This window comes from Fusarium mangiferae, assembly GCF_900044065.1.
Source record: "Fusarium mangiferae strain MRC7560 genome assembly, contig: FMAN_scaffold013, whole genome shotgun sequence".
Taxonomy (NCBI): domain Eukaryota; kingdom Fungi; phylum Ascomycota; class Sordariomycetes; order Hypocreales; family Nectriaceae; genus Fusarium; species Fusarium mangiferae.
Genome location: NW_024573933.1, coordinates 1,283,014 through 1,296,780, shown reverse-complemented (window position 1 = coordinate 1,296,780; position 13,767 = coordinate 1,283,014). Strand labels below are relative to the sequence as shown.

At 49.4% G+C, this 13,767-nt stretch overlaps 4 protein-coding genes and 1 non-coding gene across 5 annotated transcripts; 2 read left to right on the top strand and 3 right to left on the bottom strand.

Moving 5' to 3' along the window:
• Positions 1–834: 834 nt before the first annotated feature.
• FMAN_00424 (uncharacterized protein) lies at positions 835–2,190 on the bottom strand (the record flags this gene model as incomplete). Its single annotated transcript, XM_041822274.1, has 1 exon — positions 835–2,190. The coding sequence occupies one exon, from the start codon at positions 2,188–2,190 to the stop codon at positions 835–837; it is 1,356 nt and encodes a 451-aa protein (XP_041687970.1).
• A 242-nt stretch (positions 2,191–2,432) lies between these two features.
• On the top strand, positions 2,433–2,530 carry tRNA. The gene is given in 2 exon segments: positions 2,433–2,469; positions 2,489–2,530. It is a non-coding gene; the product is annotated as a tRNA-Leu (tRNA).
• A 742-nt stretch (positions 2,531–3,272) lies between these two features.
• Positions 3,273–4,637, bottom strand: FMAN_00423 (putative arrestin domain protein; the record flags this gene model as incomplete). Its single annotated transcript, XM_041822273.1, has 3 exons — positions 3,273–3,515; positions 3,564–4,448; positions 4,554–4,637. 3 exons carry the CDS (start codon positions 4,635–4,637, stop codon positions 3,273–3,275), a joined length of 1,212 nt encoding a protein of 403 aa, XP_041687969.1.
• A 1,949-nt stretch (positions 4,638–6,586) lies between these two features.
• FMAN_00422 (uncharacterized protein) lies at positions 6,587–8,542 on the bottom strand (the record flags this gene model as incomplete). The annotated part of the gene is made up of 2 exons (XM_041822272.1): positions 6,587–7,925; positions 7,977–8,542. The coding sequence occupies 2 exons, from the start codon at positions 8,540–8,542 to the stop codon at positions 6,587–6,589; spliced, it is 1,905 nt and encodes a 634-aa protein (XP_041687968.1).
• Positions 8,543–9,187: 645 nt separating this feature from the next.
• Positions 9,188–13,659, top strand: FMAN_16205 (uncharacterized protein; the record flags this gene model as incomplete). Its single annotated transcript, XM_041822271.1, has 6 exons — positions 9,188–9,329; positions 9,379–9,615; positions 9,668–9,778; positions 9,828–11,739; positions 11,791–13,058; positions 13,109–13,659. The coding sequence occupies 6 exons, from the start codon at positions 9,188–9,190 to the stop codon at positions 13,657–13,659; spliced, it is 4,221 nt and encodes a 1,406-aa protein (XP_041687967.1).
• Positions 13,660–13,767: the final 108 nt, after the last annotated feature.

The following is a 13,767-nucleotide window of genomic DNA, read 5'->3' as shown; positions in this document are numbered from 1 at the left end:
GACAAGTCACAGCGTCGCGCCAATTATGCTTCTCTGCATTGTCTATCATCATAATATGCCTGTCTGAGTTTCAGAGTCTTTTATGCCGTGTTGTCATTAATTCCCTCATTTTTGTTGGTCGATTTCTGCCAAGTTGAGTTGTCAACTTCTTCAAATACTGTCTCGCTGTGATCACAATGTGATTCGTCCGCCACAACTGCATATTCGGTCTCTGGAACAACGCCACTGTCGTTTTCGTTCAAGGCAAGGGTTTTGTGTTCCGGAGATTCGACGGTAACCGAGTGTAATTGTATTGATATTGCCATGTCTGTGAAACGCCTCCCGGGTAGCACATAATTGCGACTGGTTGAACTTTAAGACAAGCGAACCAGTCGATATTCTTAGCCGAGGGTTGCCTGTTTAATGTAGTTAAACCCGGACTTATGTCTCATGTTGGAATACAGCTGTGGGTGAACTATCAGGGCTGCAAATGTTTTGCTCATTAAAGCTGTCGGTGGTGATTATGTAGTTGGGTTTCAATGACATCCAGAGCCAAAAGAAGCTGCCAAGGTTTCCCAACCCAAATCCAAGTTCCGACATTGTAAGTCCGACAATAAGTTGAGTGCAGCCAACACGAGTTCTCACGATGATTATGAGTAGCTTATTGCGATACACGACTTAGTCTGTCAGTATAGCATGTCAACCAACGATATGACTCTGACTATAGCACCTCGAAGAAACCTGACACACGTCAGCTCACCATCTGCATGCTCCGTTGCAAATATAGAAGTGCGATCAGTTTTTGACGTCAATTCATTCGATGTTGTTGCATTCATTTCTTGATTGTAGCTGACATCACCTCCCCCGTCCTCGACCACGTCCTCTTCCACGACCGCGTCCTCTGCCTCCACCACGACCTGTCTTTGGTCCGCCTCTCTGGCCGCCCTGATTATCAAATCTCTCAAATAATCTCTCCTCTCCAAATGCTCCCTCTCCAAATCTCATAAAGTTGACGAGGCCGCGATCCACAATCGCTACCAGCACGTTGCGGTGTCCGTGCTTTAGTCGCTGATACATCCGTCCTCCAGGGCCCTTCCAAGCCTCATTGGGCGGGTCGTAAGGTGTAGATTCTAGAAGAGCTTCGATTTGTTCGAGCGTTGGAACGCATGTGTCGCTTGCGTCAACTACCGCAAAGCGGAAATCAGGTGGTGGTGGGTTCTTTTTCGAGAATGGCGGGCCACCTGATTTCCATACATGAAAGAAAACCCGCCAAGGATCTTGGGGAGGATGAACCACGGGAGGTGTAGGCAGTGGCTTGTGGCGGGGAAGAATGGCAAGTTGGTCGTAGATAGGTCTATAAGCGCGGTAAAGACCTGGCTGAACAAGAGGTCCAGATGGGTTTCGCTTTGGTTGTGATTCTGAGCTGAAGAATGAGAACAGCCATTGCCATAGAGTCTGGGACTGGGGTGTTGGCGCCTCATAGGGTGGCGCGCGTAGAACGTAGAAGCCTGCTCGCTTCAGATGCGAGTAAACCTGATATTGTGGTAGTGTGATTCTGCCCCTCTCACCCTCGTTTCCGATAAAAAGTGAGTATGCCGCCTCAAGACTCAATGGCAGTCCGGCATCATAGTCGTCAAGTCCCATAATCGTCTTCGGTTTTCCATCATCTTCGGGTAGAATGTCCTCCAGTTGTAAATTTGGCCACCAGAGATCCATGGTGCCTCTCTCGATGAGGAAAATAGCCTCCTCAGGCAAAAGCCAGAGTTTTCCTGTACCCAAGCGCTCCTTATGTGCAGGTACCGCCCTTCCAATATCTTTCTGCCATGTTCCGCGCTCATGCTCAACCATGACAACTCTGTCACGTAGCCATAAGCCCTCCTTCTCACTAACTTCCTCTACCTTGGCCCACCAGTCGGGAAAACACCATCCTCGAACCCAGGAATCTTCGCGGTGTATCCTGGTGTATCCTAGGACATTATCCAAGACAGTGCGACTCGCTTCGAGAAGACCATCCTGTGCACGGGTGCCATGTGACTCGAAATCCTTCTCGCCCTTGCGAATAGCTTTGCTTGATACACCGTTCTTGTCGAACATGGATAGGAAGAGCTTGACGTCCGGTGCATCATCATCAACATCTTCTGCAGCAGCACCACTGGTGCCTTTGGCTGGTTGTGCTAAGGTATTGGGATTATCGTCATCGTCAAAAGCCATGGCGGTTATATGGCGAAAGAGCTTTCTTAAGCTTCAGATGAAATTGAAATCGCGTGAGATACTGTCGGAAAGGTCTTCGTAGGCGTCGAGAACAATCTTCGGTCGACTGACGTGAAATGGTGTGGAAAGATAATTTTATGCAAAGCTATGAGCTCCGATATTGATATTTTCGGCCCCGCCAGAGTTGTGGTATTATATACTCTGACAGCGCAACCGATTCTAACAACCAACGAATCATCATCGCTAACTTGGCCGAGTGGTTAAGGCGCTGTGTTTAGGTTCTCATCAGAAACCAAACCCGCAGTGGGAAACCGCGGAGGTTCGAACCCTCCAGTTAGCAAAATAGCGATTCAATTTTTGTTGTTCCTGTCGTCGCTCAAACGTTTTGTCTGATTTGTATATTTGTTGCTGGCCATGACCGAGGGTGGATGATTTGTGCTGCTTGTCTCTGTAGGGAGGGCCATGCTTGAGAGTTGCAATCAAATGATTCTTCCGTTTTTCTTCTTTTTTTTTTCGAGTACGATAACCTTCCATTGCTTCCCATTGTCTTCAAGGTCGTTTCCTTGGCATCATCTCCCTCAGGTCGACTTCAGCTCCTCATGCTGTGATTGTGAATTACTCTACACTTACACTGGACCAGCCTGTAGGACCTATGGATTCATAAGATTCACGATATTTCATTCATGTCACTACAACGTGTAGATCATTTACATCGTGCACTTGCCCACTGCCTGTGCTCATTCCTTTCCCCGAAGCGCCCCCGGAACGCCATGAACTATGCCCGTTATTACAAGAGCCCTATCCCTTCTTCGCCAGTTTCCCCAAAATGCAAACACCCCTGGGTATACTTCAACTGGAGGGAAACCTCGATAGCTCAGTTCCGTTATTGCCAGGCCCTTTCTTATGTCGTCGTATGACCTATTTCTCTACCGTTGTGCCGTTACGCTAGATCTGGCATGGGAGATATACTCCCGACGCGGCTTCAGTTGCGGCTCATTGGCGCAACGGCGTCCTGCCATCTTCGGGTGAGCGTGGCGCATGGCAAAAAGGTTCTTAAAAACCGTCCTTGACCTCCTAGTTTATCATTCAATAAATGGCTTCTTCTGGCCTCCGACCATGCATAGACCCAATGCTCGTAATGAATCGCGGTCGTTGGCGAGAATAACAGTCGGCGCTGGAAGCATCGGGTTGGCCGGATCGACGTGAGAGGCGTCTTTAGCCGCCTGTTCTATCGCGTCCATCTCTTCCTTACAGGCCTGTTGATCTAGGGGGCAGATGACAATTGGCTGTCGTATCATTACATCTCGAGCACCACTAAGATTGACCTTGGACTGTTAGCGCAGACGAGGCATGGAAACCCAAAGGGCGCATACCTTAATAACCAAGTAGAACTCGATTTTGTAAAGGGTAGAAGACGTGGTAAATGATGTGACTTCGTAAAGAGGAAACTGAGGCTTTCCCCGCCTGACAACGCCGTCTGGATCTCTCAGATCCTTGGATGGAAAATCCAGCCCGATATTCGTGGCGTAACCCGCCTCTGGCATCTTTGTCTTAACCGGTTGGGTCTGTTTCGTGACCCTGTTGATCTTCTTCGTAGGTTCATCACCTTCTGGGTTGAATGTGATTTCCTCTTCAACAGTCAAGGTAATCTTTTCAATTGTGACGCGTTTCGCTTTACTTAACCAGTCGAGGTTTGGCGACAGTTTGATATAGACTGTGATGGGATCCTTGGGGCCGTAGCTCCACCGTGGTAGATTGATGCCGAGGTGTACGATATTATCGTTGGTGACCAATTTGGATTCGGGCTTGTTATACATTCCAAATGTAGAAAGTGTATCATAGCGTTGCAAAGGTATGGGAAAAGTGTACTTGTACTGGTTGCTGTGGCCCTGCTGAACAGTAACGACGAGTTCGTAGTATGTTTCGGCGGTTCGGCTGGGTAGTTGCAGGGACGCGGGAGGTATACGCCGATTCGACTCTTCGCCGCCGCGACCAAAAGGAATAAACAGAACGAACGGTAGATCCATAGCAATGATCCTCTCAGCCTCCTTCCCGGAAGAGCAGCGAAAGAGAAGCTGCTCTTTTCCGACCAGATCCGTGGTCTCGCGGCGGGGGGCGCCTAGATGTCGTTTGGCAATGCTATCTGCATCGGGGTGTATTGTTTCTCGGCGCTGAAGACATATTCGAACGAGGGAGACAGGTACGGGCATGGAAAAACCCTGGCCAGGGCGAATTTCGACTTTTCCTTCGATGCGCGGCTACAGAAACCAGCAATGTCAGCATAACGAGGTCCGGCGCACTTGAACTGGCGAGGTAAGGATGAGGGCGTAAGCAAAGACGAGCTGAAGCTGAAATTGACGTACCAAAGTCGCAGAGATACCAGGGTAGCCCACGAGAAAGCTACTGTTTGGAGGACCCGAGACCCTCACGCTCGCAGGGCCCGACATGATCGTGGTTTTGTTGATGCAGCGTCAGGCTTAAGGTTTGTGAGGCCCTGTGAGCCGAGTATCCTAGTGAGGAACGGTACCTAGAGCGGCGGTGTCGAGTGGGGGGAGATGACGGCGACGAAGCGGGATCGGGAGCGGAGGGGGCGGCTGGCTGAGCCCCGATGGCGACGAAAGCGTCGGGCTACGCCAGAGCCAGAATATGTAGAGAGTTGCGATGCCAGAATTGAGCGTGAATGCTGAGAAATTGGTGAAGTAGTGGTGTTCATGAATCCAAGAGTTGCTAAGCGTCGACTGTAGGTTGGTGGAGGGTAAAGCTTATGGAGCCCTGGCGACGAGACCAGTAGCTGCGTGCGAAAGACAGACGGCGGCGGTTGCTCGTGTTGGGTCCTAGGCTACAGCCTTCAGCTCCCACTAAAGCAAGGATATCGTTTTACTCTCTCCAGCTACTGGAAGTATTGCACTATTCCTAGAGTGCGGGTGTCTATGAGAAATGCGTAAATGCTGCCAAGATCTAGTTAGGTGGGGGCAACAAGCAGCGCTCTGGTCAATAATTCGAAGCGCGGAGAGTTGAAGATTATCGGAAGACGCTATGTTGTTGGAAATGACGAGAGCATCACCAGCCAGGATGACGTCCGAAGAGGGAGGGGTTGTTCAAGCTTCGAATCGGACCAGAAGCCGGAAGAAGCAGGTCAATAAGCAGAAGTGCTTGCAGCTAAAGAATGGAAGAAGAATCTGATCCAAAGAGAAATGGATAGGTCGGGTCGGATGGGAATGGCATGGGATGGGATGGAAGACACTGGAGGCTCAGCCTAAACGTGGAGTGCAGAGTGGAGTTTATGCAGGTAAAAGGAAGGAAATCGGAGCTGAAGCTGAAAGATGCAACCCTCTCAGCGGCTTTCGCAGAAACGAAACGAGAGAAACGTCAAAGAGAGAAATAGTGGCAGAAGGATTGCTTTTTCACCGAAACAATAAACCCCCAGCCCGTCTGTAAAAGGCCCAAATGCTAAGCGCTTGCCTTTCCTCTTCCCTTTTCGACGTGTAATCAATTTACCAGGTTCAGGGTCCTGTCAGCATTCAAAAGCGCCTTTGCCAAATCAGAGGATTTGATGGAAATCCATTAATCTCACGCGGTAAGGCAGTCTTGAAGACTTAAGGCTGACTGCCCAGACAATATGTGGAGGCGGCGATGATGAGAGCGAAATGAATGATATTCGTATATGAATAAGTAACTTATTCGATATTGATTGAGTTATTGTATACCCAAGACATCAATATAGGTAATGTCTAGGCTTAATAGAGTTATTCTTAATTAGCTCGTTGACCAACTCTTAATGCTCTTAAGCTGCACGGTCGTTGCTGCAGCACCCGCTTAGTAGAAAGGTACAGTATGAAGATGCTGTCATTGGATTGGGCCATCGGAACCATGTGATCGCTAGTTCCATTCTTTTCATGGATGAATATTACCTGCGTGTAACCGAGTCTCGTTTTCGCTACCTACTATCGACTTACGTCTTACAAGAGATTGTACCGAGATATATGCAACCGTCTCCACCTAATACGACATGAGCTTTCCTAAATGCTGATATTTACCTACTGAATCAACTCATGGACAAATGCTTCATTCCTGCCAAGCATTGACTTTCAATCAAGATCGTGGCGGGCGGGAATAAGCCCAGTTTATCCCCGCTGCCGTAGATCAAGATCGGCATGAAGGAGCCACTTGTGGCTGGAGACCCATCTAGATATCTCGAGTTCCATCTTCGCTACTACAACTTCGATCTATCATTTTTCACATGGACTCGAGAAAGGCTCGTTCTCACGGAAAAAACCCAGCGCAATATGACTGTAGTTGAGGGTCCATATCAGTTCTCGCCAATTCTGCCAAACACAGCCTCCTTGTCTTCGCAAAACAATACCTAGTGCAGCTCATCTATTTCGGTAGTTTACAATTATTGTCTCCTTCTTCTCTTTACTGACGGTGATTTGGTTGAGCTACCATTGCCTGGCAAGGTTATCTTCTGCGATGTTCCCCCTGCTTTCAAGACGCTTTGTCTTTCAATGCTCAATATGCTTGTGCTCTTGTCTTCCTCAGAGTCCCTGTCAAGAAGTCTGATACCGTTCCCCTGATGTTCAAATATAACCGTTGGGCGATCCAGATTTTCGAACTCAACCGGGCGCTCTACGATATAGGCTTCCTTATGCCGCTCCCATCGTTGATGACCTGGCATGCGATCAGCTCCGAGCACATCGCGCCGGTCTTCTCCGAACCAGAAGGTCGGTGCTCCAGGAGCTCCAGAGAAGTAGCACACTTGAAACGGAAGCATTCCAGATAGGCGGCATTCATCTTGGCCCTTATAACGTGCGGCCATAGCTTCCTCAGAGACATCCTCGCCGTTCTTCAAAGCCTCTTTATACCATTCGTCCAATGGTTTGCTTTGGTCCTCTGTTGAGTCAACTAATACCATGACTGGTACGATCCCACCAATTTGTCGACGATCATTTGGAAAGACTGGCTCTTCTCCCACAAGTGACTCCCCGTTGTGTCGGCAGATGTCAACGCGTATTTCATACAACGCAGCAACTGTGGTTGAACTTGCAGTTACGACTGTAGTGTGAGTTTGCGCTGGGTACGTCTTGCTGTCGATAGCCAGATAGGCTATATCGGTCTTGTGCAGAGAAGGATGAGTCGCGCCACTGTCGAGTTGCATAAGAAAGCATACTCGGGGCGCCGTACTGTCATCTTCGACAAAGCACATGCCTTTCTCGGGCGTGCCAAGTTCTCTCATTCTCGTCTCATATGTAAGGACTTTTCCAATATCCTTACGGTTACGATCACTCAACCTTGAGGAAAAGCGGCTATGAAATCCCTTCACACGCTGGAAGCCCATGTGGATAGACCACGCATGAGCATGGTAATCCGCCAGGACGCCCCAGGACCCGGAAGGCTGGGCCCAAGTGGCGGCCATTAACTGTTCAGCTTGGTAGTTACCCTTTGGTGCTAAAGGTGCCTCATACCACAGCCAGCCGTCACCGTACATGCCGTGATATCTATCGAGCCTCTCGTCTCGATCAAGGGTAAAAGACTCGTATGAGGAACAGAAGTCTACCACATTACCAGCATACAGAAGCGTCCACTTGTCCCAGCACTTAATGCGCCCAGACTCATACGCCTGAATCGCAGCGCGTATGTTGATATCGCCAACTGGACACTCACTTCTAGCGAGTGATGCTTTCAAAAGACTCATTCGTTGTTGAATCCGCTGTTGTTTCGTTGTCTCTAGCTCATCACTGGAAGGTCAGCACATATGTCACCATAGCCCTTCAAGCGGGCCGACTTACACAGGTATCAAGTTTTCATCGGTATTTTCCATCTGTGAGAATATCTGTCTGGCTTTTTGCAGTTGTTGTTCGAGACCGGATAAGTCTGCTAATGGCTGAGTTATTCGAGCATTTTCGACAATAGCCTCCCACTGAAGAAGTGATCGCTCTGCTTCTTCCAGGCGGCTCAGATTATCCCCAAGTGATTCACCAATTGCCAGTGGTGGTTTCCAATCTGGAGGAATTGGCCTTCGGGCCCTAGAGGGCTCATGATGAGCAGAGGACATTTGTGCAGATGTACCAGGCGAACTAGTCGACGTTACCGTTTGTACCCCTTGACTTTCCGCAGAAAAGCCCTCCTCTGCTTCTTCCTCTTCCTCTTCTACCGTGTGAGGCGGTGCTGGGAGTGGCTCTGGTCGCATACTTTGAAGTCGCTGGCTTCGTCTAAGTCTGAGGTTGATTTCACGATTTGCCTCCGATCTGCCTGGACGCTGTCCAAGCCTAGTGGCGATCGTTGGTCCTTCTGTTTGCCGGCGAACCCGTTTCCCGGAATTCTTCTTGGTGTTCCCGTCATTTTTGCTAGCCATAGTTGCGCGATTGCTTTGCTACAGACAAGAGAGCAGCTGTGAATGAAGGATTGTTCAGACCTGACTGTCTCAAACCTTTCCGTAAGTTTTTCTATGCCAGCATAAAAGCTCAATTGTACCAACTTCAGCTCATTTCTTTGTCCCCCTTCCCGGTTGGAATCTGCGGCCATCTTGGATTGTGGCGTCACGTTGACAACAAAGAAACAACAGATTGCCCGCCTTTCACTCCATTCTAAGTACCCAGCGTGATTACATCTCCGACACAATTTTGTCCTAGTGGGTGTATTTTTGGCTTTCTTGTACGGGAGCTCTGTGCTCAATGCGGAGCGGGCGTGCCGACTTCTTTGTTGGACTTATTGTGAATGAGATGATGGAAGATGTCAATGCCCATGCTGGCCGTCCCCGAATGCATTCCTTTGTTCGTTCTAGGCAGAGCATGGAACTGTCAATGCTTGTATTGACCTGGTGAAAGAAGAGTAGATAGATTCTTCTTCTTTCACATCATTCCATCCCCATTTCCTCTGGCCTCCTTTTTTCTTTTCTTCAACCCGGCCTGGATGCTCACCACCTTCTTCACGCTCATTGTTTACTTGTCTAATAATTTTTTGAGTCCGATATCGTATTTTCGATCACCATCAACTCGTCATGGCGGAGTCTGTGGATGAGGGAAGCCCTTCGCCCATCCCCGGGCTGAACCTAGCTGGCAACCCCCCTTTAGAAGATGCACCAGCTTCGGCGAGTAGTCCAACACTGGCTCGTCGATCAGACAGAATCCAGGACCTCTTGGGTAAGGCAGACTTCATCTTTTGTGTGTTAGACATACTTACATGCCTTAGAAATAATTCTCTTGACCTTCCGCTTCGATTTCGAGCGACTCCCGCCTGAAGCCCAACGATCATACAATCGGTTTCTAGAAAACAAGAGCTATCATGAGTTCGCAGCTAGACTGAAGCGCTTGGTATTGGGTAGAAGATTGGATGGCTTCATGGAGGGATCGTCCAGTTGCCTGATTGCTGTCACAAAGTTATTTGACAGTAGATATCCCTATCTAGGCCTCAAAAAGCTCCGTGATGGTATGAAACAATCTCGTGCAAAGGCATTCCATCTACTAACTATGGGCCCAAGACTTAGTGAGCGGTAGAAAGAGAGCTGGATTGGGGGCCGTGTCACGTCGCCGAGCACAGAAGAAGACCTTGCGTGAGTCTCGAAACGAGCAAGCCGGCGAATCTTCACGGCGTAAGTAACATACGAACGATGATACATTCTCCCTGTTAACTCATATAAGGATCCTCTCAAGCAAACTTGGCTAGCACCATTACCTTGTCTGGGCGAGTTCGTACTAGAGCACGCTCCGAGGGCCGAGTGGTGCATTGGGCTCGAATCGAACCAAGTTCCACTCAGGCTGATCCAGAAACCGCCGGCCCTTCGAGTGATATCCCACCTACCCCTACTGACGCTGCTGATGCTACAGATAATCTGGAAGACCAGTCTGTCCCTACCCAGAGGCCTTTAATACCCAGTTTCGTGATTAGTACTCGAACGGCCCCTGTAGACCAAGGCAGTAACCAACCAGCCGTTGAAGGGTCCGGACGTGAACAGACTCGCCAAGAGGAGAATGTAGCTTGGCTGAAAGACTATAACGAAGCACTCGGTGGTCCAAAGTACGACTTTAATCTATACCCCTACAAGGGATGGAAGATTGAGCCGCCAGAGATTCTACTCCCTCGTGCGATAAACTTCCTCGCCGACGAAGATATCGATCGGACTCTGAACTGGGGCCAAAAGATTGCAGAGCTGACTGAGTACTTCTCATACCTTCTTCACAATTGGCAGGGTGAAGAATGGGGTGCAGAACTCCATGAAGCTATTGATATGCTTCATACGCACTGGCTTTTTGAGCAGTATCACTATGGAACGCCCAAGTTGAACCTGAAGTTCGATAATGTATGGCCAAAACATAGTAAGAGGCTCCCACCCATTCCCGGTGTCGAGACCACTGTCGAAAAGCCACAAAGTGAAATGGGCGAGCGCAGATTACTCCTCAACGAGATTCGACCAGCCATTGATATTCATTACGAGTTGCCTGGTGATGTTCTCGAAAAGTACATCGACCTTTATGCATCCAAAGCCTCCAACTACTGGGAATCTGCACCTCATTCCCTATTTTCCCGTCATGAGCTGGTCAAGATTGAGAACAACGCTTTTGAGAAGTGCGTCTTTTCGGGCATGTCAACAACCGACAGACTGATCAGAGCATCTGAAGCAAAGTTCAAGTCGGAATCTCACCGAAACAACTTCAGTCCAGGTGCTCTTCAGGCGTTTGCCACGCTTCGTGGAAGTCAACGAGCAGCCCTCCAACAGACCTTGAACACACTGGACAATTCTGAGAATCTTGCAGTCTGCAACATTTTCCGCACACTCATTCTGCCGCCACCTAAAATTCCAGAGAAGCCAGATGCAGGTCTCCTTCTTCCTACTATACAAGTAGCAGATATTCCTGAAGAGGAGTCTCGCGACCCGTTCAGCTACACTGTGGCGCATAGATGGTACCTCGAAACAGAGCGTTTCTGGAAAGACTGGTCGAATGAGCACGCAGTCAAACAATGCTATAGTCACAAGCAATGGGAGAAACGCGAACAACCCATCATGGATTTGCCCAAGAACTGGTTGGGTCCTTTCGTTCATGATTTTCTGGATCACGACATGAAGAAGACTCTGGAGTTTCTGAGGAGATGCGAAACCCTGCTAAGGCGTATTTTCTTACAAGACGAACGAGTACCGCGACCCTTCCTGGCCGACATGACGCAACTAATACTTGCGGGACTCTCGGGCAGACCTTGGGATGAAATTGAGCTGGATTTCAAAGGCGAAGATTTTGTCTCTGGCTCACAGGATTTGGCTCATATCCGTCCCTTGGAGGAAGGCTTTTTGCGATTGTTGGGCATGGAATCCATCCATTCCGACACTGTCGACCCAGAGATCAACCATGATGGCACTAGTCCTCTCTCTTCCATATTCGAAGAAAGAGTCAGGGAAATAATGTATCCGCGGGGCTCATCTACTGTCGCCTCTTACGACTTTGCTAGTTTCATGGTGCTGCTCAATGAAGTATGTGATGGGCCAGTGAAGCGCTGGAGATTCTCCGATGAGGAGGCATTGGAAGAACTGGAACTTCTTGACAGAAGGGGAGTGATTAAGTAAGTCCCTTGTATCCAGCCCATAGTGTGAGTTATTTTCTAACAGGTTAGATTGAACGAGAACAATATTGTATCATCTTCTGTTCCCAACCTTCATCCTGAGCAACGTGTTCGGTGGCTCGACACTGACGACGACCTGGACGCATACATGCAAGGTGTTCAAGCGACTAGGGGTAATCAACCCGATAATGACGATGGTGATGACGGTGACGACAGTGACGACAGCGATGATAGTGGTGACAGCGACGACGAAGATGAAATCATGACCATCTCAACAGACGTCAGCGTCCCAGAGTCGGAGGATCTTGGTAACTACATGTTTGGTCTTCCCAAAATTGAAAACCTCCGGAAGTGGGTAGAGCTTGGGACTGCGAGTGGCAGAGAGGCTAGCGAGGAAGAGATGCCTAGAACCCACAGGTTCTTCCAACGCCTCTGCTTCCGACTTGGAAGGACGATAAAGGACCTTCGAGAGAGGATGGAAACATACAAGAGGCAACTTACCCCCGAACAGCAAGAACATAACCGCCGCTTTCTCGACACAATGGTGAATGAATGGGAATCAAATACTAGAACACGACCAGAGTTGCGTAGGTATAACCCCAACAAACCAGTAGACGAGGTTTTCGCTCAGCCAGACTACGCAGAAATCATGCGTGTATGCCAGCACGAACATGATTTTGGTAAGTCTGGGTACCCCGAAATCACCTACGGATGCCAGGATGAGTCTTATAGATTTTCTGTGGATGTCGTTCGAAAGGCGATTCTCCGCGAGGCTTATGAGAACAAGAGCATGCTGTTGCCAAACCGTATTGATCGCAGCGTGGATGAAAAGGGACTGCGGACTCGATCCCCTCTTCGACGTGAGCCAGTTTGGTCCTTTGCTCATCCCGATCGCAGAGGCAAAGCACCACGGTTTTGGGACATTAACCGTTGGCCGCTTCATCTGCAAAGCGAATCGACAGCTGAGAGCATCAGATCTGGGCGATTCTACAAGCCTGTTCCTTCGCCTCTGGCACCGGGATCGAACAAGGAGCCACGGATCTCAGTACGATTTGCTACCCCTCCGGTATCACCTATTTTATCTGGATTACCTACACTTCAGCGAGAATCGCATGGCGAAGTCCAGCCTGAAGCCACAACTATGGCTTCCGACATGACTGAAAGTCGAATCTACCGCTTCCCTGGTTTTGGTGAGAAGTTCACCGTCACGTTCCAGGATCTAGCGGACTCTCGTCGGACTTTTACAACCGGGTCTTCTCAGTATCTCCTTGGAGACACGCCTCTGCAGAAGAAGCATATCGAGGATCTCATCAAGAGTGGTAAGCGTTGAGATATGTACCGCCAAACCCTGGCTAACATGTTGCTGTAGGTATACAGACAGAAGAACCACCGACTTGGACTCAGCGCCTAAGTGCTCTATTTGGGCGTAGGAATGTCCCAGTGGATCCTGGTGCGCTGCCCAAGGTCAATCCTCGTGATGTTCCCATGAGCAAGCCTCGCAGCGAGCCCGAGGTTTCGGACGATGAGCCTGCTCAAGAGGAGGATTCTTCTGCTGGAAGCGAAGATCTTGAAATGGACGAATCTGCAATACAACTATGGGAAGAATCTCAGGCTGGCCCATCTTCAGAACGGCGCTCATCTAGTGCCCAGGCACCTTCACCAATTGACCCAAGCCTCCCGACTGAGCCTGGTCCATCCTCCGTCTCCCCTGCAGAACCTGGGACTACTCAGGGAGGACCAAGCAGCCTATGGGGACGAGGCTTGCCCGGGGCTTTGCCTAAGCGGCTGAGGCTCAGACAAGCAACAACTGAAATACAGTCTTACCCGGTTGAGTTGGAGGTAATCGAGCCGGAGTCTGGATTGCCAGAGCAGCAAGAAGAGGGCGAGGAGTCAGACAATGATAGTTTGTTTGGTTTGTAGCGAAATATGTAACTGGTATCGGCTTTTCGACTGTTGAGTAGGGTCTATTGCTTTATCCCTTCTATTAGTTGTTAGGTATGGTTGCCTTGGCTAGACTTGGGTATTTGG